The 25716-nt window shown below is 27.7% G+C and overlaps 3 protein-coding genes across 3 annotated transcripts; all 3 read right to left on the bottom strand.

Moving 5' to 3' along the window:
* Positions 1–1919: 1919 nt before the first annotated feature.
* On the bottom strand, positions 1920–5275 carry LOC101504317 (thioredoxin domain-containing protein PLP3B). Its single transcript, XM_004509250.4, has 9 exons — positions 5137–5275; positions 4970–5059; positions 4025–4099; positions 3095–3142; positions 2840–2982; positions 2648–2720; positions 2436–2497; positions 2225–2322; positions 1920–2150 (listed from the first exon to the last, which is right to left on the bottom strand). The coding sequence occupies exons 2-9, from the start codon at positions 5051–5053 to the stop codon at positions 2044–2046; spliced, it is 690 nt and encodes a 229-aa protein (XP_004509307.1). The 5' UTR covers positions 5054–5059; positions 5137–5275; the 3' UTR covers positions 1920–2043.
* Positions 5276–11539: 6264 nt separating this feature from the next.
* LOC101503785 (protein HYPER-SENSITIVITY-RELATED 4-like) lies at positions 11540–14498 on the bottom strand. Its single transcript, XM_004509248.3, has 2 exons — positions 13282–14498; positions 11540–12020 (listed from the first exon to the last, which is right to left on the bottom strand). The coding sequence occupies exons 1-2, from the start codon at positions 14269–14271 to the stop codon at positions 11643–11645; spliced, it is 1368 nt and encodes a 455-aa protein (XP_004509305.1). The 5' UTR covers positions 14272–14498; the 3' UTR covers positions 11540–11642.
* A 2777-nt stretch (positions 14499–17275) lies between these two features.
* On the bottom strand, positions 17276–17832 carry LOC113787720 (secreted RxLR effector protein 161-like). The gene is made up of 2 exons (XM_027336838.1): positions 17754–17832; positions 17276–17538 (listed from the first exon to the last, which is right to left on the bottom strand). The coding sequence occupies exons 1-2, from the start codon at positions 17830–17832 to the stop codon at positions 17276–17278; spliced, it is 342 nt and encodes a 113-aa protein (XP_027192639.1).
* Positions 17833–25716: the final 7884 nt, after the last annotated feature.

The raw sequence follows: 25716 nt of genomic DNA, 5'->3' as shown, positions 1-25716 counted from the left end.
ATAATTTTAACTAGTATGTAATTTGTGCCAACCAGGAGACATCGTATCGCCAATATAAATTATTCATCCTTTTTATTATAATTTAAAATCAAAATATGTTTCATTCATGATATTTCTTTGTAATTATATAATAATACATTATTTCTTAAAAAATATATTCATTAATATTAAAAAAATGGATAGCTATTCAGTCATAGAAATTTCTATAAATACCAATACTTAAAATAATGTGCATTTTTTTTTGTATTAGTTGTAGGTATTATTTTTTGTTTCTCATATATATTTTTTTATAAAAAATAATTATATTTGAGATAATGTTATTAATTAAATGATGACATCTATTCTAAATATGATATTTGAACTTTGATTTGGTAAGTTTGAGAGTGTATTCTTTTTTGCAATACCCAAATCTTTACGTTAAACTCAAATCTTCGAAGGGTATTAATTTTAAATTTATTAATATAAATACTCATATTTTTTGTTATATTAATTTTTACTATAAAGTTATTGAATTTTATTTTATCATTATATCTCCATGATTAGTAAATATCAAAATTTTGTTAATTTAATAAAAATTAAGATCTACTTGACAAAAGTATTATTCCTTAATGACGAAAAAAAGAGACTACATGAATTAGGAAAAGAGGGTAATACATAGTTATGGATATTATTGAAAGAACATTTTTAATATTTCATTCATGGGATATGTTGACTCCAATGTAATTTATTGTGTTTAATAATTCAATATAAATGATGAATTTAATTAATTCAAGTGTTAGTTATTGACATAATATATTAATGATCAAACACATAAATTTTTTTATAAATCTAAAATTCGTAGTTATATAATTTAATTATCGTTATTTATTTATATTTTTTAATAGCTAGTTATAGGTCCATTTGAAATTATTTAACGAATTATCAAATAGTTTTAAAATTTTATTACAATTTATGAAATTAATTTACTCAATAAAAACTTTTGATTTGACGGTTAGATTAATAAAATTAACCGTGTATGTTGAATTATTTAGTAGAGTAACTATACTAACTCTTCACAAAATTACTCCAGGAATTTACATATCCTCACTTATATTTGGTTGATATTACAAAATGATATTTAAAATGAGACAAACCATTTTTATTAAAATGACATATATTAAGGAACATAGGAATTAATTGATATATAGCAAAGAAAATATATTGTGTGAACTTCATCCAAACAAATTTTATTTTATTTCTACAAAAAGATGACAACTAGACAAGAATATCACACATTTCAAATTTTCAACATGATGTCAACTTTTTAATTAACAAATTTAGCACAACTCAAGTTGTTTTTTGAATAATAATTCCATCTTTATTAGTAATCGAAAATAGGCTAAAATACACACTCAATTATAAGTTTTCAATACTTAATTGAGCTCATTGCTCGAACTTAACTAACTTATTGGCTCATTACTCCCCTTGAGAATTTTTAAACTAACTAATCTAAATAAATTCAGTGTAAACTAATTTGACACTAATATAAAATGAAAATTTAGTATTTTGCAATTAGTTATAAAATGCAATTACCAAGTCAACTTATATGATAGTGTAATAAGTTTTCACTATATACAAGGCTAAAACTAATTTATACCGATGCATCTCCACTAAACTCTCACAATTTCCCATCTTACTAGCTTTGATATATTTTAAAAAGTTGAATGACCAACTTACCATATTTTGAACTAAAGGAGACCTCCTAAAATCTACTTATAGTTGAACAGATCTACTTTAGAAAATAAATGGCATTTTCTTTCCTAACAAATGAAGTTTAAAACATTTAGTACACTTAGATAGGAGAAATGTTAGCAACTTTGTTGTGGGAGTTAGTGCTTAAATAAAAGGTTCATGTAGAAGTAGTAGATTGGTAGAGTCTATGAAGGAATGTAGTAATACATTAAACCACAGATGTAACAATAATTATACAAGCCAGAAATCCACAAAGATATGAACAAGATAAACTCCGCTCTATTTTTTTATGATGCCGCCGGATGATTAATTTTAATCAGAATCAGAATCAGCTGCCACTGAGGTTCTAACAGTTCTACGTTTACTTTCATCATATACATTATCTTCATCATCTTCGTCTTTTTTCTCGGCAATAATACCTGTCAAATGACAATTAGAAAAACATTACAGCCACTAACAAATGAAAAGGATAGAGGACATACAGAAATAGTACCCTTCTTTATCAGCAGCGCCTCCAGCGCGTTAGTACTAAAATCATCTTTCCCTCCCAGATCTTGAAACCCTACCAACCTATCTACTGCAACTCCTTGTCTGAAAAAAGAAACATTTACCTAATAAATCAACTTTATCCTAAGATTTTTAGACCTAACAGAGAAAGCACTTAATTCCGAAAAATTCAAGAAGTAAAAGATTTTAATCCTCACCTGAACAGTATGACACAAGGCAAAGTCTTGATTGCCAATTTCGTTACAAAGAATGGTGCATTCTGCATTTCATTTTCAATAGTTAAACACTTTTATTGAATTACCGAGGCAAACATTTGTATTAAAATAAAATGTCAAATCTTATAGCTACATTGACTCAACTATGAGCAAACAGTAAATATCTAATCTATATACAAAGTGTTCATGTTGACCTCTGCATCAAGCCTGATGAACTTGGAATCAATATGTTTCGGTGAGAGGGACTTTAAGTGCTTATCCATTATCCTGAAAGCATTTGTTGATGCAACAAAAGCACCATGCACATGAAATTGTTACTTTTGATGTATCAAGAGATAGAAACATGTGTTAGATTCAATGAACAATAATTTGCGTAAAAGACATACTTGCATCGATAGAACTCCTTATGATAGAAATGACATATCACTTTTTCACTTCCAGTGACTTCACCCAAGAAATCCCCTTCAGTTACCTCCCTATATTCCCCATGACCTTTCTTTTTCCAAGCCTCCCGTTTCTCTACTTCTTTCTATTACAAACAAATATAATTGAATAATGAGGTACTCTATAAATAACAGAGGTAAAACAAAAAAGTGAATATCATTATGCTTCCTAGTATTAGTAAGTATGGAGGTCACTACCTTTAGAGCTGCAATCCTGTCCGCATGCAATTTTTCCAGCTCAGGATCCTGAAATCACAATTGTGCATAAACCTTAAATTAGAATAATGAGATATCTATATCCTTAAATCACAATTGTGCAATAACATTGAAATATCTTTTTGAAAACCACACACAATGCACAATAAATCAAAGCTAAATACACCTTTGTCTACGAACACACAGCTCCCAAAACTTTTGACAATGGTGAATTCAAAACCTACATCTATGTAAAAATACACACTAACTTAAGGATCCTTCCAATTTTCAGTATGCAGCAACAGTTGCATTTCTTCAGGCCTGCTCTGTCTACACAAAGGCAATGCACAGACTCTTGCAGAAAAGTCAAGCTTGCTTCAAAAGTCTCGCACAGGACTATAGTCAATAGTCCAATCCTTTACATTTTATTCTTGTTTTATCATCATTTATCTTTCTGTCACTTTGTTCTATATATTGGGGTATTGGTTGTTGGGATTTTGTCACCAAAACTGTGATGCTTGGGGTCATTCGGTTATCGCAAGTTGCTGACAGGCAAACCATCCCCTTCTCAATGGAGTTGGTGCTCATGGATAATAACATTGTTTTGTTAGTTTTGTAATATTTTAGTGCTCCTTTTTTGTGATGTTTATGTTCATTTGATTATCATTGAGATGTGTTTAGGCGTTTCTTTATTTCTTTGGTTTCAAACAAATTTACATGAGGATCCATGCATAGTCTGTATTTAGGTGTTTCTTTATTTCTTTATGCACATATACATTACACCATGAATAAAAGACATTGTAAATGATTAAATTATAAAATTTGCATATTCTTTTTTATCAACAATCTTATATATAACCCACACATATGCACTGGTACTAAATCCTAGCACACATACAAATATGATGAGATTGACAAGTTTAAGAAACATACATCCATCAATTCATCAAGGTCAACCTCCTCGTTTATTGAACTTGATTGTGCCGCCTTCTCTTGAGTAAGCAATTCCTACAAGAATCATATAATAGGTGTCACATCACCAATATATATAGTAATATAGCACAGCATAAGAATTCTACATAACAATAACTTCAGAAAGAAAAAAAATAATAATCATATTATGATGTTGGCATTTAAGTACACAGTAACTAAACTTCCAATAAATACATAGAAATATCTTCAAAATTGTACACCAAAAAAACTATCATGGAAACATTTAAGCCCAATTTACTTGGTGAAAACATTGTGTTCTTATTTTCTAAAATGTGTGTTAATTTTACTTTGATGAAAGACTCTTTAAGTGAACTATTGTCACCGAAAGAAGATGAAATGCTAGTTAATGAAGATACATTTCTGGAAACAATGAAAACAATTTTATGGCATTTTCATTGTTTCTAGAAATTTAGACAATTATTCACTTCAAAAATCTCTTAAAAATTTAGACAATTGTTCACTTTAAGAAATGAAAACTGTAAATGTTTTCGCAAAATAAACAAGGCTTTTAGTCTTCAGCTACTCACCGTCTGCGGTAAACTTACTATATATAATGAATGATATGCTAAGAAAAGAAAAAAATAATTAAGAAATTAAGAAAGAGATAATTAAAGGAACAAACTCATAGAGGAAAAAGAAAACTGAAGCAATGTACAAATTAACAGACAGTTCCATTCCACAGTAGCACTAGTAACAACATGATATACAATTTCATAAATTGAATATATAATAAAATTTAGGATATGAATATAGATAAAATATTACTAACAAATCACGTAAGAATAATAATTCTGCATATAAAATAAGAAACGAGAAAATTTTCACCTAATTATGAGGGAGGGTATTCTGTTACGAAATATTTGAAGGAAGAATTAAAAAAAAAACCTTCTTATAATCACGTGCAGCTGCTGCTATTACGTTTCCAAACGCTAGATTGGTGAGAGTGGACTTTACAGTGTCTGGATCCATTTTTGTCTACGGAAAATAAAAAGAAAAAATTAAAATCAGTACTTTTCAAATAATTAAGACGAAAAATATGATATTGATCGCACCGTTGAGATCTGGATGAAGAAGATGATTTGTGAAGCTTCTTTTGTTGTTGTTGATGATGGAATTTGAAGTTGCAGAACGATCGAGAAAGAGGGAGGGAGATACGAGGGTGGAAATGGATTGGGCCTGGGCCTTTTACAGTTTCATTTGGGTTTATCTCTACAATGATTTATAATTTAAGAAAAGTTACATCTCGTTAAAAATACTAAATTGTCCTAATGATTGAACTTTAAGCAAATTATTAAATTATTTCTGAAAATACTGACAATACTGATGTGACAATTTTTTTGACAAAGAGAGTTTAGTATTTTTGTCAGTATCAATTTTTCTTAAAATATTATTATTCTTAAATTATTATTATTATAAATTATATTTGATATCCAATAAATCATTAAGACAACCACAAATAATTTAATCCAAAGACACAAATCATTAAGTTTCCAATTTTTGAGAAAAAATATGGATTAGGATTTTAAAAGAATTATCTCTTTTCTTTGTTAAGATATAAAAGATGAAGATAAAATTTATGCTTTCAAAATAAAAATTGAATATATTAAACTTTTAACCATAAACTAAATTTTGTAGGAGAAATAAAGATTAAAAGAGAAATAAAAAAAGAAAATTTATTGAGATAAATAATAGATTCAAACTTCGACAGAATGTGAGTGATTTTCGGTGCAGTGGTTGCGCGAAAATGCTCATAAATTAAAACAAAGTTGATGGATAGAGAGATTTCAGTAACATGTAGCAAAAACATCGTACTAATTTTTGTGGTTGGATTTAAGCTGTCCAAAAACAAGCTTCAAAGGCAGCTGTCAACAAAATCAACTTCACATGTTTAAATAATAAAGATAGGAATTTCAAAGAGGAGAAGGAAAAGAACACAATAGTGGTGGTGGAATGGAAACGGTGGCTGAAGTTGAGCCATGAGCCACCGAGAAGTGGAAGGTAGTGATCGGTTTAGAAAGAAATAAAAAAAGAGAAAGAAGGTTGTTGTTATGGTGGAGACAGATTGAAGGGAATTAAATAAATAATAATAATTAAAGAGAGATAATAATAATAATAATAATAATAATAATAATAATAATAATAATAATAATAATAATAATAAAATAAAAGATGTGTATGGTAAGTAGTGATGAGTGCACCTAGAAGAGAAAAAACAGGAATAAAAGGTTGATTGTATCCGATGAGATTTACTCTTCATTAATGACTCAATCCAATTTTTTAAGATAGGTTTCTTTAAATAAAATGATTATGTTTAAAAAAAATGTATATTTATAATTTATTTTAATTAATTAATTGGGGAATTGTTGATCTAAACAGTGAGTTATCAATAACAAAAGTGGATTATTATATACGACACAAATTTGTAAAGATAAAAAATTTAAAATAATTATCTTACACGAGATAAATTGTAAATGATTAGATTTATCATTCAGTGATACAAGACAATTTTTTATTTATCATCTATAAAATAAATTGTTACCGATAAAATTGAATTATCTTACACGACATAAGTTCTTATCAATAGAAAATTCAAAATAATTAATTTACTTGAGATAAATTGTAAGCAGTATGATTTAACTATCATACACGAGACAAACATTCATTGATACAAATTTAAAATAACTATATACAAGAAAACTGTTGACGTATCATCTACAAAATAAAAAGATTTAAATATGTTTTTTATCCTTGTAAATATAATAGTTTTTAGTTTTAACCTCTATAAAAATATTTGTTTGGATTTCATCCCTATAATATAAAAAAAAAATTAATTATTTTTGGTCATTAACATCATGTGAACTTTACAAAAATATATTTTTGGTCCTTGTAATATAACAGTTTTAGTTTTATTCTCTAAAAAATATTTGTTTGAATTTTATCCTAGCAATATCCAAAAATATTATTTTGGTCGTCAAATGAATGTTATAAAAAGGTGAGCTGACAAATAGAGAAAAACATGTAATACAAATTTAAATAATTATTCTAAATAAATTTAACCGAAACAATATTTAAATAACAAAAAAATTGTATACTTATTTCTAATAAAATAAGTACACAAACTTCAATGGGAATACAAAATTAAATAATTATTCTACATAAATTTAACCAAAATAATATTTAAATAGCAAATAAAAATAATTTGTATACTTATTTCTAATAAAATAAGTATACAAACTCCAGTAGAAATACAAATTTAAATAATTATTCTAAACAAATTTAACTGAAACAATATTTAAATAACAAATAAAAGTAAGTATACAAATTATTCTAATATTTAAATTAATATTTCTATTAGAGTGCTATGATTGGTCCATGTTTTCTTCTATTTGTCGGTTCACGTTTTTTGTAACGTCCATTTGACGTTAAGTACAAAAAATAATTTTTTTGGATATTGTAGGGACGAAATTCAAAAAAATATTTTTCATAGACTAAAACTGAAAATTGTTATATTTATGGGGACCAAAAACATATTTAAATATTTGGTCCACTTTTTCCTTTGTCAATTAACGTTTTTTATGTAACGTCCATTTGACGTTAAGGACCAAAAATAAATTTTTCAGATATTACATAAATTAAATTCAAATAAAAAATTTTATTTGGACTAAAACTAAAAATTATTGTATTTACAAGGACTAAAAATATATTTAAACTAAATAAAAATGTTACTGATAAAATTGTACTATCATACACAAGAAAGTTTTTTATCGGTAAAAAATTCAAAATAATCATCTTACACGAGACAAGTTGTAAGTGATGAGATTTATCATTCACATGATAATTTTTTATTGAACAATCATACATGGTAAATGTTTTGATTTGTCATCTAGAAAATAAATTGTCGCTGATAAAATTGAACTATCATACACGAAATAAGTTGTGATTGATGAAAAAATTCAAAATAACTATCTTACATTAGACAAGTTGTAAGTGATATGATTTAACTTTCATACATAAGATAAATTTGCATTGATAAAAATTTTAAAAATAATTATCATACAAATGACAACTTTTAATTTATCATCTACAATAAGTTGTTACTAATTAAATTGAAATATCATACATGGGACAAATTATCATCGATAAAAATTTAAAATAATAATCTTACACGAGACAAGTGGTAAGTGATAAGATTTATCATTAACTTTTGATTGAACTATCATACACGGTAAAAGTTTTGATTTATTATCTATAAAATAAATTGTCACAGATAAAATTGAATTATCATACACATAATACGTTATCATCGATAAAAAATTCAAAATAATTATCTTATAAAGATAAGTTTTAAGTGACATGATTTAATTTTCATTCATAAGACAAATTTTTAAATAACTATCTGACATTAGACACGTTTTCATTTTTTTTTATTCAATGCAAGTTGACTCTTTTGATTTGAATTATCGTAGATGAGACTCGTTTTCAACAATAAAAACTTCAAAAAAAAATTATACAATACAAGATAAGTTGACACCGGTGAGAATGAACTATCATGCGTAGAAAAAATTCTAATTGATGCAATTGAACTATCATACAATGATAAGTTATGAGTGACAAAAATTTCGAAATAATTATCATACATGAGACAAATTATGACTGATAAGATTGAACTATCATATACAAGTCAAATAGTAATTTATAAAAATTTTAATATAACTACCACACATATGATCAATTATCAATGAAAAGATTGAACTATCATACACAAAACAATATACATAACAAATGTCGTACTACAAAATGACCACTACATGTGCAACCCATGAGAATGCACGAGTATTTTGCTAGTTTTTTATAAATTCATAAATAACCATCAAATCTAGCACAAGTGAAGAGTGTATTGGATTTGTGAGTATTGTAAATATGAGATATCCAGTTTTGTTCAGAACGACAAAAAAATCACAAATAGCTTCTTGTAATCACAAACTAAGGATATACTATGATTCGTTTATTATAATGTAAAAAAAATGATTTTGACATTCCCTACTTTAGAGTTTTTTTTATTAAAAAACATGCGTATTGTGGGACGGATGCAAGCGAGTATGGATGCTCTGAACCTCATCCTAAGTAAGAATTTCTGAAAAAAATTCGCCATACATGTCAAAGTATATTTTTTTCATAAAAATTAGGACATATTTGCGTGGAAAACCACATGCATGTTGTGTTTTCATGTTAGTCTTTATATTGCCATTAATTAAATTAGGATGATTTAATGTTTAAATTTTATTGATTATAATTTAAATTTTACAAACAATAATCTCAATGATACACATTTTTTGGGTACAAATGGTAAAAACTTTTACTATTTCATTTTCACCTATTCATTAATTTGATTCACCTATTTTAGAATATGATATTATCGATCCGTTATTCAGATTTTTTAACTAAAAAAATAGTGATTTAACATATTTTAAATAACGTGACATACAATCTCGTGACGTGGAACTATATAGACGCAATAATTATTTATATGTTATTCATTAAATTATAAAAAATCAATAATTTTATAAATTAAAATTGTAGTTTTTAGAGGTTTTTATTGCAATTTCATATGTATTAATCATTCAAAATCGTCATATCATATATCACATCAGAATTTTTTAATTAAACAATTTGAGAGAAAGATAAAAACTATTTGATTTTAAAATAAGATGATTAATTTTACAAATTTAATGAAAATAAAATGATCAAAATTGCAAAATCTATTATTTTTATATGATTGAAGTATTATTTTTTTGGTTTTCCATATTCCTTTCCCTAAGATTAATCGTATTCAAATTGCGTGAAATACTAAATATGAACACAAACAAATCTAGATAGAAGTGTGGGCACTCGTCCATACTTAATTTTGAAAATTAATATTTTAAGTTTGTAATACACTAAAAAATAAATTATATGATAAAGAGAAAAATATATATCATAGATTGTGCTTCCACTATATTTTAATTATCGTAATATAAATGTGAGTGTTGTTATAATAGTGTTAAATTTATTAAAATTATAAAAATAAACCTAAATATATCTTTTATTAGTTATTTTGTCTTTAAATGTATCTTTTGCTAATCAATTTATTCTTTAAATTTTGTTAATAATTGTGGTTTATAAAATTACCAACAAAAAAAGACATTTGTGTTCCTAATTTTGATAAGTTCATAGACCAAAAAATTACATGCGACAATAGTTAAAAGATATATGATACTTACACTACTTATAATTTATGGATCCGTATCGAGATATGGATATCTCCTTCAATAGAGATTTAAATCCGAATTTACTAGGTTATTTTAATTTAGCTCATTCCACTTGACTCAACCTCTCTTGGACATACATCTTTATTTATCATTGCAATTAATAACCAATCTCGACAATTTTAAGAAACAAAAAAATCAACCATGACAATAATATTGAATAGTGATGCTCTTTTTTTTCTCTCTTAATTATTGTTTTGATCCCTCTATTTTTATTAATTTATGGAATTGATTCTCTTATTTTAAAATTCGATAATTTTGATATTTGTTAGATTTTTAAACTAAAAAATATGATGTGACATATTATAAATGACATGTCATGTGATATAGAAACATTAACTATTCATATTTTTTAATTCAAATTTCAAAAATAAATAATTTTAAAATTTGAAACTGAAGTTTTTATAGGGTTTTATTACAATTTGATGGATGTCAATCATTCAACATCATCATATCATATATCACGTCAATGAAAAACATGTTACACTGTAATTTTTTAGTTAAAATATCATATAGAAGAATCTAAATTATTGAATTTTAAAATAAAAGATCAATTTCATAAATTGATGAAAATAAATAAACTAAAACTATAATTAATTTATTTTAGAACAATAAAGCTATTGGATTATTTTGTTTGTGCCAACTTGAAATAAAAATAAAACACACCCATCAAAATTACACCAAATACCATTAAAAAAAATAGCAAGTGGTGCGTCTTTTTTTTTTCTTTTTTAAAAACAGAAAATTGAAAACCAAAATTAGTTTAAGTTTTTCTTACTTATTTAGTTTTCAAAATTGAAAAATAAAAATTAGTTTACAAAACTACAATTATAAAATAGTTTATCAAACAATTTAGATTTTTTATTTTCTTAAACGTTAAAAAGAATTTTTGAAAATACTTTATTTGAGAGAGAAAAGAAAGAAGTTCTTTTAACCAAAATACTTTATTTGACCAAAAAAGTTTTTTTAGGTGTGATTTTAATTAGCTTGGTTAGAAATAGAAGTTATGAATTAGATGCGTTCATTTCAATTTATATGTAGAAAGACTTAATTACAAGTGATTAGTGCTCTACTCAATAACGTGTAGATAAGAACTCTCAACAATCTTCTTGTCATGATTACAGTATGTACATTCTCTTTACGCTGGAAAAACGATAAAACAGAAAAAATGCATTATACTAGTTATTTCTTAATTCAGTCATGAATTGTTTGTGAACATTTTCTTCTTCAACTTCACTATCATTTTCTTCTTCTCACGATGCTAGATATTCGAGTTGCTGAATTACACCCTTGACTCTAACAAAATCTGCCAATTCTTTAAGAGTAATGTCAACGTCGGAGCCCTTGAGAAGGTATTCCGCCACTTCAGCTGGAGTCACATTGGTATTATGAAGTGTTCGCTCAATCTCTCGGAAATAAAAGTGTTCTGTAATTCCAAGGTAACGTAAAGCAAGCTGCCTAAAAACATAGGGAGAGCAATAAGACATGAGGATATGAACATCGATGCGACCAGGTCGCAACAAAGCTGGATCAAGCTTCTCCTTGTGATTTGTCGTAAACACTATAATCCTCTCATCTCCCCAATTTGACCATAGCCCGTCAATAAAATTTAGTAGCCCTGATAGTGTAACCTGTCGATTAAATAAATTCTAAATTGTTACTAACAAATAATACTACTCATTCAAATAATTTTTTTTTATGACAACATCATTTAGAATAACACTAAATTATATTTAGTAAAACTAACCGATCCTTTTTAAGTTTTTGTGCGATTTTTTAATCCACTTACAATATTTTAATTATTTTAGTTGTATTTTTTCAATTAACTAATTAATATTTAAAAAATATTTATAATTATTTATAAAGGATACCACATATTGGTATAAAAGAATTTCGTTCAACTTTATCATTAATTTAAACTATTTTATTTTAAATTTTATATAAAAAACTAATTTTTTAATAATTATATAAAATTTTATAATTTTTATTGTGGAGAACAAATTGTTGCACACTAGTAGAGGATAATCATGACTCTTATTTTGTTTGTTGTTATTCAACCTTAAGTAATGTTAAATAGACACTTTGTTAAATAGACACTTCTATTAGGGTCATGAAAAATTACAATGTTTTATTTGAATGAATACTTAGTTAATAATTTTTTATTAAAATAAAAGAATAGTTTAAAAATATAGTAATATATAATTATTGGAGAGAGCATTTTAATAATAGTTTTTTAGGCATAAAATAAGAGAGATTTGATTTATAAATAAATGAGTTGTAAGTACTGTTTGGAGGCAAATATTCAACAATGAGGGGCACAATCCGTTTTTTTTTTAAATTTATCAATATACTCTCGTCTGAAAATTATATATTAAATTATAATTTTTTTAAATTTAATTTTGTCATTTGTAAATACGAGTTTCTTAACAAAATTCAAGTTTATAATGACGATTTCTTTAAATAAAAAATTCTTCTCTAATTGCCTCAAATCACCTTTTAAAATAACAATTTTTCAAAGTTACGTCAAAGTCACCTATTGGAACGATGATTTCTAAAGAATTAAAAAAGAAAAACAAAACAATCTTTAAAGGATATTGTCTTTACAAATTTGAACTTTCTTAAGAAAATCATTTTCACAAAAGATGACTTTTAACTAAATCAATAAAATAGATAGTTTTACATATAATTTTAAAATTTAATATTTTTTTAAATTGAATTATTAAAATAAAAAACCCCCCACAGTCCCCCACAAGAAAAAATAAATGACTTTCATAAGACTCTCTTACCCAATCACTCTAAGTATAGACCTTTGAACAATAATATTAGCGAGGAACGATTAAAAAGCATATATAATAAAATAAAATAAAATAAAAAAAAAGCAAGAAAAGAAACCTGTTTGTGGTTAATTCTAGTGGAAGTTCTTCCTTGTCGATCCTGATCAACGCTACAATCAATATCCTCAATGGCAACAATAGACCTATTCCGCATAGCAATCAACAACCTTCTCAAGTCAGCATTACTACTCACCTCACTAAGCTCCAAATCATAAATATCAAAATGCAAATAATTAGCCATAGCAGCAATCAAACTACTTTTCCCAGTTCCAGGTGGACCATACAGCAAGTAACCTCTCTTCCAAGGTTTTCCAACACTCCTATAATACCCTTTCCTCATAACAAACTTTATCAAATCTTCCATAACAAACTCCCCTAAATCACGCTCAAGTGCCATCGTGTCAAAAGTCGAAGAGTTATCAAGTGTGGTCCCCACCCAAGCGAGGCCGAAACTCCCGAACATATTCTGCGTATCAATGGTGTAAATCTTCAAATCTTGCCTTTCTTGTTTCTTCGATTTCGCTTCTTGGAGAATAAACGGAATGTAGGTGTCGAGAACCATTTCTTTGTGTTTTCTTTTGAATGTTAATTCAAATGAACGCATCTCTGAATTTAACGTGGCGGTTAGATCGTTAGGGTTTCGGAGGAGCCATTGGAATTTAACGCCGCGGAAGTAATCGGTAACCAATTGGTTATGTTTCACTGTGAGGTTGAAGGTTTTTAGGTTATCGGATTTGGATACAAGGAGTCTTTGTGTTGAAGATGAGATGATTGTGCCGAGATAGAATTCCACGGCTTGGTAGATTTGATTGGCGTCGAGGCCTTCGAATTCTTCGACTACCATTGTTATGTTTGTGGAGAAACGAGAGAAAATGGTGTTGCTTTTGGTGAGTATGTAGTCGCGGAGGTCGATTGGGAGTAATTCCTTGGCGACTGAACGGATTAACAATGCGGTGGCGGTTACGGTGGCGGCAGTTGAGAGGATGTGTTTTGCGGTTGTTAGGTTGGTCTCCGATGAGGAGGAGAAGAAAGAAGAGAAGAAGGACATTTTTGTTTAGTAATTTTGATTTTGGATATTTTTGGGGTTTTGGTGAGGTTTTAGAGTGTGGTTTTTGAATACTATTTATAGTTGGCGATGATTGTGAACTGGGAATGGGATGAAATCGAGAAGGATCCCAAAGACGCAAAATCAAACTCCCCATAATAAAATATTATATGGTTAGCTGTTTGGATCTTAACAGAGATATAAAATCAACAGGATCTATGTCCAATGATCATCGAATTGATTTGTGAATTTATCTTCACATTTTCTGAAATGAAATTCATATAAGAGTTGGATTGTATCCAATAAGGATCGGTTTATCAAGGTCTTGGACAAAATGCACTTCTAAGTTCTGTGGAAATCATTTTTAAGTTGATGTTCTAATTGATATTTAAGTTAGCAAATATTTAAATCACATAATATCAGTTCATAAAATAACCTACCATTTATCAAATTTCTAACTCATAAGTTCATAGTTTGATTATGTTCTATTATCCATAGTCACAAAGTATTGGAACAATACATAAGCTTATACAAAATGATTTTTTTAAAGATTTTTTAAAATTTTGAAACAAACACTTTTCAAACCCAACAAAATGAATTTTGGTAAGTTTATACACACACACATATATATATATATATATATATATATATATATATATATATATTATTGTTATTTGTTAATATCTTAGTATTTTTTTAATAAAAAAAGTATAATTTTATTAGTTTTTTTATGTTTATTATTTTATTAGTTTTTCTTATATATAATTGTTTAGTTTAATCTATTTTAAAAAATGTAAAATATATTATTTAAATGCTTTAACATGAAATAAACTTTTAGATAAATTTTCAAATCAAACATTTCCAAAATGTTAGACAAGATCGGAAAAAAATCTACAATATGTTGTAGCTTAAACTTAGACATAAAATTAATTTGTAAGTCAATCTCATAACTTTCAAAGTCTGACTTGACCTATTACAAATCTAGCGTATATCAATTCACATTAATGCATACATATAGTATTAACAATTTATAATAAATCAAAAATCAATATGACAACATGAAATTTTGGAAAATGAAAGGAGATGCAATGTCTAATACTTAATTTGTATTTTTAGTAATGTTTCTATAATTGAATTACAAATTACAAAATTAAATAAATACGATTTTTTATAACTAATTCGAAATATATTAAAGAAACTTTTTTAAACTATCATAATTAAAATGCTATTTAGGAAACATGGCCACAATTTGATCTAACTTTAATTAAAATATTGTTTATTAATTATTGTTTCAATTAAAAGATGTTAATCTATATATATCGTGACGACTCTTTAATTATCCTTGCACCAGAATAATTCTTTAAATGCACCTTTTACAAAATTCGAAAATCATGACATATTTATTATTGTTAGAAAACATCCCTTTTCATTAAACTTTATTTAATTGATGTTGACAGTGTAAACTTACCCATTTTGTTTGGTTGGAGTATATTTATGATTCTATATCAAATCAAATTATTAATAAATCAAATTAATACCTTAAGTGCAAAATACAACGTGTAATTTGTAATATATAAATTCTAAAATTAATTAATATCAATTAAATTAGTAGCAAAACTTGTGAGAGAAGTTTTGTGTCTGAACATATTTTTTAACAAAATCAAATTAATACCAAAATGAATAGCAAATCAAATTAATACCTCCAAAGTAAATTACATTTCGTTGTAAAAATTACAAAATTTCAAAATTGATACTAAAGTTTCAAAATCTTTGATAATTTGATTTCTTTTATATATAGTCTCTTGAAAATTTTAACTATTCTATCTCCTACATTATCATTACTAATTTCTCTTATTGTATATAAATTACTTTTTCAAACTATTGTTGTAGATATATTCCGCATAAAGTGATTTTTTTTTATGACAAGACATTGTCAAGACCTTAAATCATTAATCAACATCTTAACCATTTAATTTTTAATTTAGTCATTTAATATGTGATATAGATAAATTTAAAAAAAATATTATTTATTAATTAAAGAAAATGGATAAAATTATTACTTTTATGATATATTGAAGTATTAACGATGACATGTGATGAAATAAAATAATTAATCTAGACTCAAGCAGTTAATAAATTTCAGTTAACGAAAGTTCGTTCGGAATAACCTGAATTTGAATTTTATTTGGAACAATTCGTAGTCCGGCATTAATGAATTTCTAGAACCTTGTTTGCTTGAGAACTAGACAGTTAAAACCAAAATCACATGACACTTCCTATGTAGACTTCTATTTAAAAAGTGAGGACTAAAATTGATAACAAAAAAATATACGAGACACCAAAGTTTGAAGGAAATTTGAGTATGGACTAAAAACAAAAATTAGAGTATATTTATAGGACAAAAAAATATATTTAATTATGTTAGAGAAATAAAAATATTTCTAATAGAAAACTCATAATTTGCTTGATGCTTAATGTCAAGTACAATGAGATATTTATAAGTACAAATAAAAAAACTCTAGACACATTTCTAGGAGTTTCTAAATTAATACTCACTTCTAGATATTTTTCACATTTTTCTATAATTAAAGCACCTCTAGATTCTTAAATAGAAATCCTACATGATTCTAGACTTATCTAATTTAAAATTAGTAATAACATTGCTCCCCCTTAATTTGAAATTTTCTTCTTTATTCCATGTCTTGCTCTTAGCCTTTGAAAGTCTTCAAATTTTAACGGCTTTATTAAATTATATGCAACTTGATCTTGAGCTTTCATATATTTAAGTTCAACTTCTTTCTTGGCAATGCATTCTCTATTAAAATGGTACCTTGTGCCTATGTGCTTGCTGCAATCATGAAACACTAGATTATTTGCAAGTGCTTATGTAGACTTATTGTCTATACAAATATCAGTAGTTTCCTTTTGTGGCATATGAAGTTCCTTCAATAATCTCCTTATCCAAATGGCATGACAAGTGTAAGATATTGCTGCTACATACTCTAACTCATATGTTGAAAGTGTGACAAATAAGTTGTTTCTTTGAGCTCCACGTAAAAGCACAGTCCCCCATGAAAAATATGAAGCGACTAGTACTCTTTCTATCATCAATATCTCCCGCAAAGTCGTTATCACAGAATCCAAATAGTTTAAAATTATTAGAAGAAAAGTAAAATAGTCCATAATCAAGCGTACCTTTAAGGTAGCGGAGTATCCTCTTAGTGACTTTCATGTGTGTAGTAGTAGGAGCAGCTTCCATGAGACGAATCACTACAACAACCGCATATATAAATCAGACATTGTACATGTTAAGTATCTTAGACTTCCAACGAGACTTTTGAAAAAAGAAGGGTCGTCCTTTTGTCCATCTTCAAACTTTGACAACTTCAATTTGCTTTCCATTGGTGTGCTCACTGGATTGCAATCAAATATTTTAAATTTTTTCAAAACTTCATTTGCAAAGTTTTCTTGAGAAATAAATATACCTTCTTCCAATTTCTTTACTTCTAGGCCTAAGTAGTATGACATGGGCCTAATATCAGTCATCTCGAACTCAAGCGCCATGACTTTTTTAAACTCCTCAAATAAACTTAGATTGTTTCCAGTGAATATAAAACCATCCACATAGAGACAAACAATCAAAATATCTCCATTATCACAAACTTTGACATAAAGAATATATTTATTAAGACAACAAGCAAATCCATTATCTTGGAAGTATTTGTCGATGCGACTATTTCATGCTCTTGGTGCTTACTTTAATCCATACAATGCTCTCCCCAATCTCAAAACTTTAGTTTCTTGTACTTTAATCACGTACCTCATTGGTTGCTCAACATAAACCTCTTCTTCAAGATAACCATTTAGAAATACCGATTTTACATTAAGTTGATAAAGTTTCACTTATTTTGAGATGCTACAGAGATTACCAAATGAATAGTGTCCATGCGAGCAACTAGTACAAAAAATTCTTCATAGTCAACTCCATGTTTTTGTTTGTAGCATTTGGTAATGAGTCTTGCTTTGTATTTTTCAATATCTTCATTAACATTCTTTTTAGCCTTGTACACCCATTTGACTCCAATTGCTTCATGACCTTTTGGAAGAATTACTAATTCCCAAGTGTTATTTTTCACAATTGATTTTATCTCTTAATTCATGGCTTGTTGTCTTTTTCCTTTTATAGCTTCATCAAAACTTGATGGTTCACTATCTATCGAAAAACAATATAACTCTTCATGCCATTCATGTCTCTCTTCTTCCCTGGTCTTTCGCTTGAACTTTCTTTTTGAAAAATAGATGAAGGAGATGGTGGAGTTGCATTTTGATGGGTGTCGTAATCTTTTGGTCTTCTTCGTTCCCTTTAATTTGCACATTTAGTGAGTCTTTAATTGATACATTTTTATTCACCTTCTCATTAAGCTCGATATAATTCTCCTGACATCCACACATATATATGATTACTTACACCATTGTCCAAATACCACGAGCTATTAATATTCTTATCTTCTTCCTTGAGAGTTATCAACAAAGTTCACTTTTTATCTTCATGAACAAAATTAGTTGCTTCTTCTTGATTAGGAGAGCTACGACATCCCCAAGAGAAATGGTCAAATTTATGATAATGATAAGATTCAACTTTAGATTAGTCATACATCATTTTAATTTGATTAAAGCCACAATTTCTTCCTCTTCCTCCAACATCCTTCAATGAAGCTTCGGTCTTAAGAACTTGCTCTAATGGCTCATCTTGCCTTTTCTTCATTCTTTCTTCTTGAGCTTGTAAAGAACCCTCTAATTCTTCAATGGACATTGAGTTGTGATCTTTTGATTCCTCAATAACACACATGACATAATCAAACTTATGAGTCAAGGAACGAAGAATCTTCTCTACTACACAGACATCTTCTATCTTGTCTCCATATATCTTTATTTGATTAACAATTGTCTTCACCCTTGAACAGTAATCTAAAATTGATTCAGATTCTTCATCTTCAAATCTTCAAAACCTCCCTTTTGATATTGAAGCTTTATCTTCTTCACTTTGTCAATGCCTTGAAGTGATTTCTCGAAAATCTCTCAAGCTTCCTTTGAGGTAGTAGCACCGACAACTTGTCAAACATAGAGTCACCTAAATATTGATAGATGAAGGTGAGAACAAGTTGATCTTTAACTTCGTCTTTAACAATGCTTCCTTCTCATTTTGAGACAAGCTTTCTTCATCTTGTGGCTTCTCATAACCTTTTTCCACAATCTACCATACTAATTGAGAGACAAACAAAACTTTCACGCGAAAACACCATTTTTCATAATTCTCTTTTGTAAGAAGAGGAAAGTGGAAATTAGTATAGGCATGAGTTGCCATCTTTCAACATTATTTGCACAACTATCTTAACCAAGCTCTTATACCACTTTGTTAGAGAAAATAAAAAATTTCTAATAGAAAACTCACAACTTATAGATACATTTCTAGGAGTTTCCTATTTAATATCTACTTATAGACATTTCTCACATTTTTTCTATAATTAAAGCACTTATAGATTATTATATAAAAGTTCCACGTGGTTCTAGACTTATCTAATTTCAAATTAATAATAACAAACTCTATTTAATTTTTTTTTTTTGAAACACACTAAATTTTATTAATAATTACACTTTATATTTTTCTAAATTATGTGCCAATGTTAAAGAATTAAAAAAAAATGTATTTCATACAAAATAATTTTACAATAATTTTATTTTATCTTTTTCAAAATTGTGGATCTTTTTTATTTATATCCCTTTTTTTTTATTTGACCAAAATGGCACACTCCGAAAAAAAATATAGAAAGCCCTACTTTTTTGTCCTAATTGTTGATCACAACTTAGGGATGCGACGACTTGGAGGATTTTTTATTTTTTTTTTTTATGCTTAATAGATGGTCGCATCCCGAGGATGCGACCTTGTACTGTTATAGTTTTTTTTGTTTTTGCTATTTATTTAATAATTCCATTTATTATTAATTATGTTTATTATTATTTAATAAATTATAAATAATTAAAATATTTAAAAATTCAGAATACTATTAATAAAATATATTAATAAATAATAATAATAATAAAAAGAATAATAATTTTAATAATAAAAATAAAATTATATTAATAAAATAAAATAAAAATACATTAAATTAAAAGAGAAAAATACAATAAAAAAAAAGAAAAAATAAATCAAATTTAAATTAATTATTTTCATCTAAATGGTCTCCAGTTCCACATCTACGCGGTCGTCGAATTCGTCTAGCCCTTTGTACAGCTTGAGGTTGTTTTTGTTGATCATCGTTATAATTTGTCTGTGGATTAACACCACTACCACCTGCTTCCGTATAATTTTGAGTTTCAACTATATACATGGAATCAAAAATAGCATAAGCCGACTCAGGAGTTGTACAATGAGTACCAAATAAATTATAGAAAATTTCTCTCCCTGTCGGATTAATGGGAGTTGGTATTGTTGGCGTTGAAGGAACGTAGTACTGAGTTGGTATATCTGCAACTTCATGTAGATGTTGTGGTGATGATAAAGAAGATGTTTGGTGTATGGTATGTTGTTGTGGGATTGATTGAGGGATTGAGTGAACATCAGGATATGTTGAAGGTTGCAAACATGGATCATGCAGGCATCTTTCCACAGATATATATATAATTTGGTGTGATGTCTGAACCAATTCATATATTCTTTATATGTGGCGTAAAACACCTTCTAAGAATTGACCTTGCAATACATAATTCTGATGTTTTTTCCAATGTTGAATTTCCTCTTTCCAAACCACACTTCAATTATCATCAATGCCACACCTCATGGTAGAGCGTCATATCCTCCGGAGATTGCAGAATTTGTTGATGGAAGCCAAACTGAAGTGCGACTTTATCTGTATGACGTTTTTCGACGATATGATAACAATGTAGATAGGTACATGCAATCCAAGTGTTGATCTCTTGTTCGGGTACCTTGTGTTGGAACCCGATGTACGGTCTCCAATGAAACTGAATGTTAAAAAAATAGGTTAAAGTAAATATTAAGAGGTATAAAAAAATATAAAAGTGCAACTAGATGTGAATGAATATATTACTTCCTGAACCATCATACGATCGATTGTATTCTGGTATCCTTCTATATCGTTGTGAGGAACACTACAAAAATTTAGACCAGCGGAATTAAATTTGTTAAATATATAAAAAATATAATAAAATTAGTAATATGGTAAGTAATAAGTTTTAAGAAATAAAAATAAAAATATATAAAAATTATGTGCAATAGTTACCTTTGTGCAAGTGGAAATATCCATGCACTGGGTGCATCTGGAACAACACAAGTAAATGATACCATGCCCAGTTTTGCAACAATAATGCACATCCTCCCATAGATATTACATCGGATTCGTAGCAAGGCATAATTTTCTATAGAGCGTTGCTAAAACTGCCGAACCCCAACTATATTGGGATGTTTTATTTAAATCGCCCAAGAGCGCTTATAATAATCCGAATAATGGGTGACAAGATCCTCTGTCAAATCATGTGTTCTGCGTCCGACATATTTCACAAAATTTTACAAGGGAAGTTAAGGATAATGCTTTGAAGAAAAAAGTTATTTATGTGGGTAATAATTAAATTCTTACTTCTTATCATTAATGAAAAATTAAATTATTAAGTTTTATAATTAGTGTAATAATGCATTGTCTACTGTTTCAATACAGGTTACTCAATTAATGAGCCTACATATCGATACTATCGCAGAAAAATCGGCATCGTAAACCCAAAAGCTTTGAAATGGTTAGACAACATTCTGCGAAAAGGTTGAATTCAAGCATTTGATGGAGGTAATCGTTGGGGTCAGATGACCACCAACCTTGTGGAGTCCATGAATGCAGTATTAAAAGGACCACACAACCTTCCAATCATTGCTTTGGTCAAATCAACAGATTATAAAACAAGGACACTGTTTCCAACCATGGCAAAACAACACACATCAATTTTAGCTTCTGGTCAGGTATACACAAAAACATGCATAACTTTTATGAAATCGGAAATACGTAAATCCAATAGTCATAGAGTCGATAGTTTTGATCGGAGCAACCATACTTTCATGGTGCACGAGACGTGAATCCAAGAGAAGGGCGACCAATTGGTCATTTCAGTGTAAACTTTGTTAACAATTGGTGCGACTGTGGGAAATATCAAGCTAAACATATGTCTTGCTCACATGTAATATCAACATGTTCTAGCATCAAATATGATAATTGGAGCCTTATACCTAATGTGTACAAGGTGGAAACAGTACTAAAAGTTTACAACAAAGCGTTCCAACACATACCAAACGAAGGATATTGACCACAATATGAAGGTGTTAAGGTGTGTCACAATCCACTAATGCGCAGAGTTAAAAAATGTCATCCAAAGACCAAACACATTAGAACATAAATGAACACTACAGATATAGTCCCAAGAAAGTGTGGATTACGTCAGGTATCTGGTCATACTAGGAAACATTGTCCAAACATTATCTTTTGATTTAATGTATTTTTATTTTAATGTATTAATATAATTTTCTTCTTCTTATTATTATTATTATTAAAATTTATAATATTATTAAATTTATTATTATTATTTATTAATGTATTTTATTAATAGTATTTTGAATTTTTAAATATTTTAATTATTTACAATTTATTAAATAATAATAAACATAATTAATAATAAACAAAATTATTTATTAAATGTAAAAAAAAACTATTTTAGTGCAAGGTCGTATTTCCGGGATGTGACCATCTATTAAAAATAAAAAAATTTGTCTTCACGTCGTCGCATACCCAGATTGCGATTAGGAACTGAGACAAAAAAAAGTAAAATATTTCTATAATTTTTTTTAGGAGTGTGGCATTGTGGTTAAAAAAAAAAGATATAAATAAAAAAAAGTCCAAAATTGTCTCCCAATATTTGAAAACCTACAAATAAAACAATTCAAAATATTATAGGGTGCTTCAAAAAACTTCACCATATCTCTAGCAGTAAGGTGCCTATACCGTGACAATCGGCTATGTAGAACTAAATAGTCGAGACCTCTTCATTGCCAAGCTCTCACTTCAGCGTTCCCTCTGTTCCTTCAATCAGTTTTCAATTCTCTTCTTATATGCAATCTTTGCTTGCTTCTTTTGATATTTCCAAGTTTAATATTTTTTCAAAATATTTTTAAACATTAACAATCATAAATTTGGATAGTATATTTTTTATCACTGAAGAGTTGCACGTAGTCCCAGTGCTTCAACTTCATGTACTTGTAAACGTGGGGTGAAATGTGATACTCGGGCTTGTAGGAATGTTGCCATCCTCATCTTGTAAGCACATACCGAAGAAGCCAACACCATGGCTTGTGATTTGTGAATGATACATCAACATTGCATTTAAGCATTTTATAGGCGGTTTCATAACTGTTTTGTTTCTTGATTTGCAACTGGTTGACACGTTTGCTTGTTTCCATTATGATACATACATATACTTTTTTTTTTTTTTACAGAAATATAGAATTTATATTTACATTTCATGTTTAATTTCTTTTTGGTTTAAAGTAATATATTTTATTTTTGTCTTGTGCAACGGATATTTTGGTCGAGTATCTCATATATGCCAATTCATTCGTTTTTTGTTTACACAAGACATGCCTTGACCTCAAACTTATATAGACCCGTATCTAATAGAGTTGTTCTTGATATTCAATTCAATTGAAGCATCACAGATCCCAGAAGAAAAAAAAAAACCAGTGTTATCAAACATTTTAATTTTCTTTTGAATAGTTTAGTGTTTAGACTCACATCTTCAATATGGACAACTGAAAAATCTTGAATTCAAACTTAATAGAAACACATTCAATCTAATAATATCAAAATACTTTTTAATAAACACTTTTTAACACATTTGATTTTATTGGTTGAAATGTATATAAGTTTCATAAAATTAGTGTAAAAGTAAGATAATTTAATAATATTCATTTGAATTTCACTTAATAAAATAAAATATAGTAAAAAAATGCATGCATTATTGAATGTGTTACTACAGCTCTTAAAAAATGTTTTCAATCCGCGACCAATATATAAAATCTTCTTTGACAAAAAAAAAAAACAAAAAAGTTGAGCCATGGTCGACCTACAAAATTATTGAGCAATAAAGTGATAAATATCCCCACCCAAAAAAACAATTATTTTTTTGGTTGAATACAAACCTATGAGTAATGAGTCGTCAACCTCGCGCGGCTCATAATAGGAGTGAAAGACGGGAATATCGCTGTCAATATCGCTTTTGGATAAAAAGTGGATGGGACAAGGCGTACAACGTTTATTTTGTCAAAAAAAATAAAGGTGTAGAACGTTGGTGGAACTGATGATAACTCCTCCATCCTACAAACTCGGAGTACACTACAAATCTACAATGATACAGATAATTAAAGCAGGTGATTAAATTGAACTTTTATCTGTTATGTATTCTTTTAAAAAAAATATTTTATTATGTCTTATATTAAATTTATATGCAAAAATCTCATTCTTTTTGTACGATCATATCATATGAAAATAAAATTTTCTCTCTTACTTTCGTTAAAATAGTATAAAGTTCTTTTTTTTTTACATATGTACTCGATCGCAATAACTCTGAGATATATATTTTTATTTAATATATTTTATTTAGTTTTATCAATATAATATATTTTTTTGTTAATTAATTTAACATTTCTTTTATTCATTTGTTAAAAAAAACCAACACATAATCGCATCTCTAATATGCGACCTTATATAGAAGGAAAACAAATTTTGCTTTAGATAATTTCATATCCGTCCTAGGACCTCTTAAAAGTAAAAAAAAATATAAAATATTTTGTTTATATAAATTTCAATGTAGAATATAATATAAGTTTTTTTTTTTCAAAAGAAGATATAAGTTCATGGGTAGATTCTTTCACACATAAGAACTAAGAAGATTCCACTGGTTATTTTATTATTGAACACAGACTCCACCAAAATATGATTTAGTTCAATAAAAACGAAATGACATGAGAAATATTCAAAGCTTGCCTGCAATTCATGTCTCATTCACAAATCATTTTTTTAATGGATGAAACGAAATTTCACAAATAATTCAAAATTATTTACAGCCTATGTAGAGATGGCATGTTAATTACAGTACGTGGGTGAAAAGTATTAACAATACTTATGATTCATTTTTTTTTACATTACAATATAAGATTCATACATCATCAAGCAGACATCCATTGCATCGCGCAGATTAAGTTTGCAAATCGTCAATTAAGGTTCATTACATCTAAAGGAAAGGCGTGTTTTTTATGTTGGAGTGAATGGCCTATTGGCCTAACCTTCTTCGGCTTTAATGGGGACTTTGGAGCACATAGCAAGTGCATAATTATGG

Source organism: Cicer arietinum, chromosome 7, assembly GCF_000331145.2.
Source record: "Cicer arietinum cultivar CDC Frontier isolate Library 1 chromosome 7, Cicar.CDCFrontier_v2.0, whole genome shotgun sequence".
NCBI classification, from domain to species: domain Eukaryota; kingdom Viridiplantae; phylum Streptophyta; class Magnoliopsida; order Fabales; family Fabaceae; genus Cicer; species Cicer arietinum.
The sequence above is the reverse complement of the archived record's forward strand: the minus strand, read 5'-3'. Positions and strand labels throughout refer to the sequence as shown.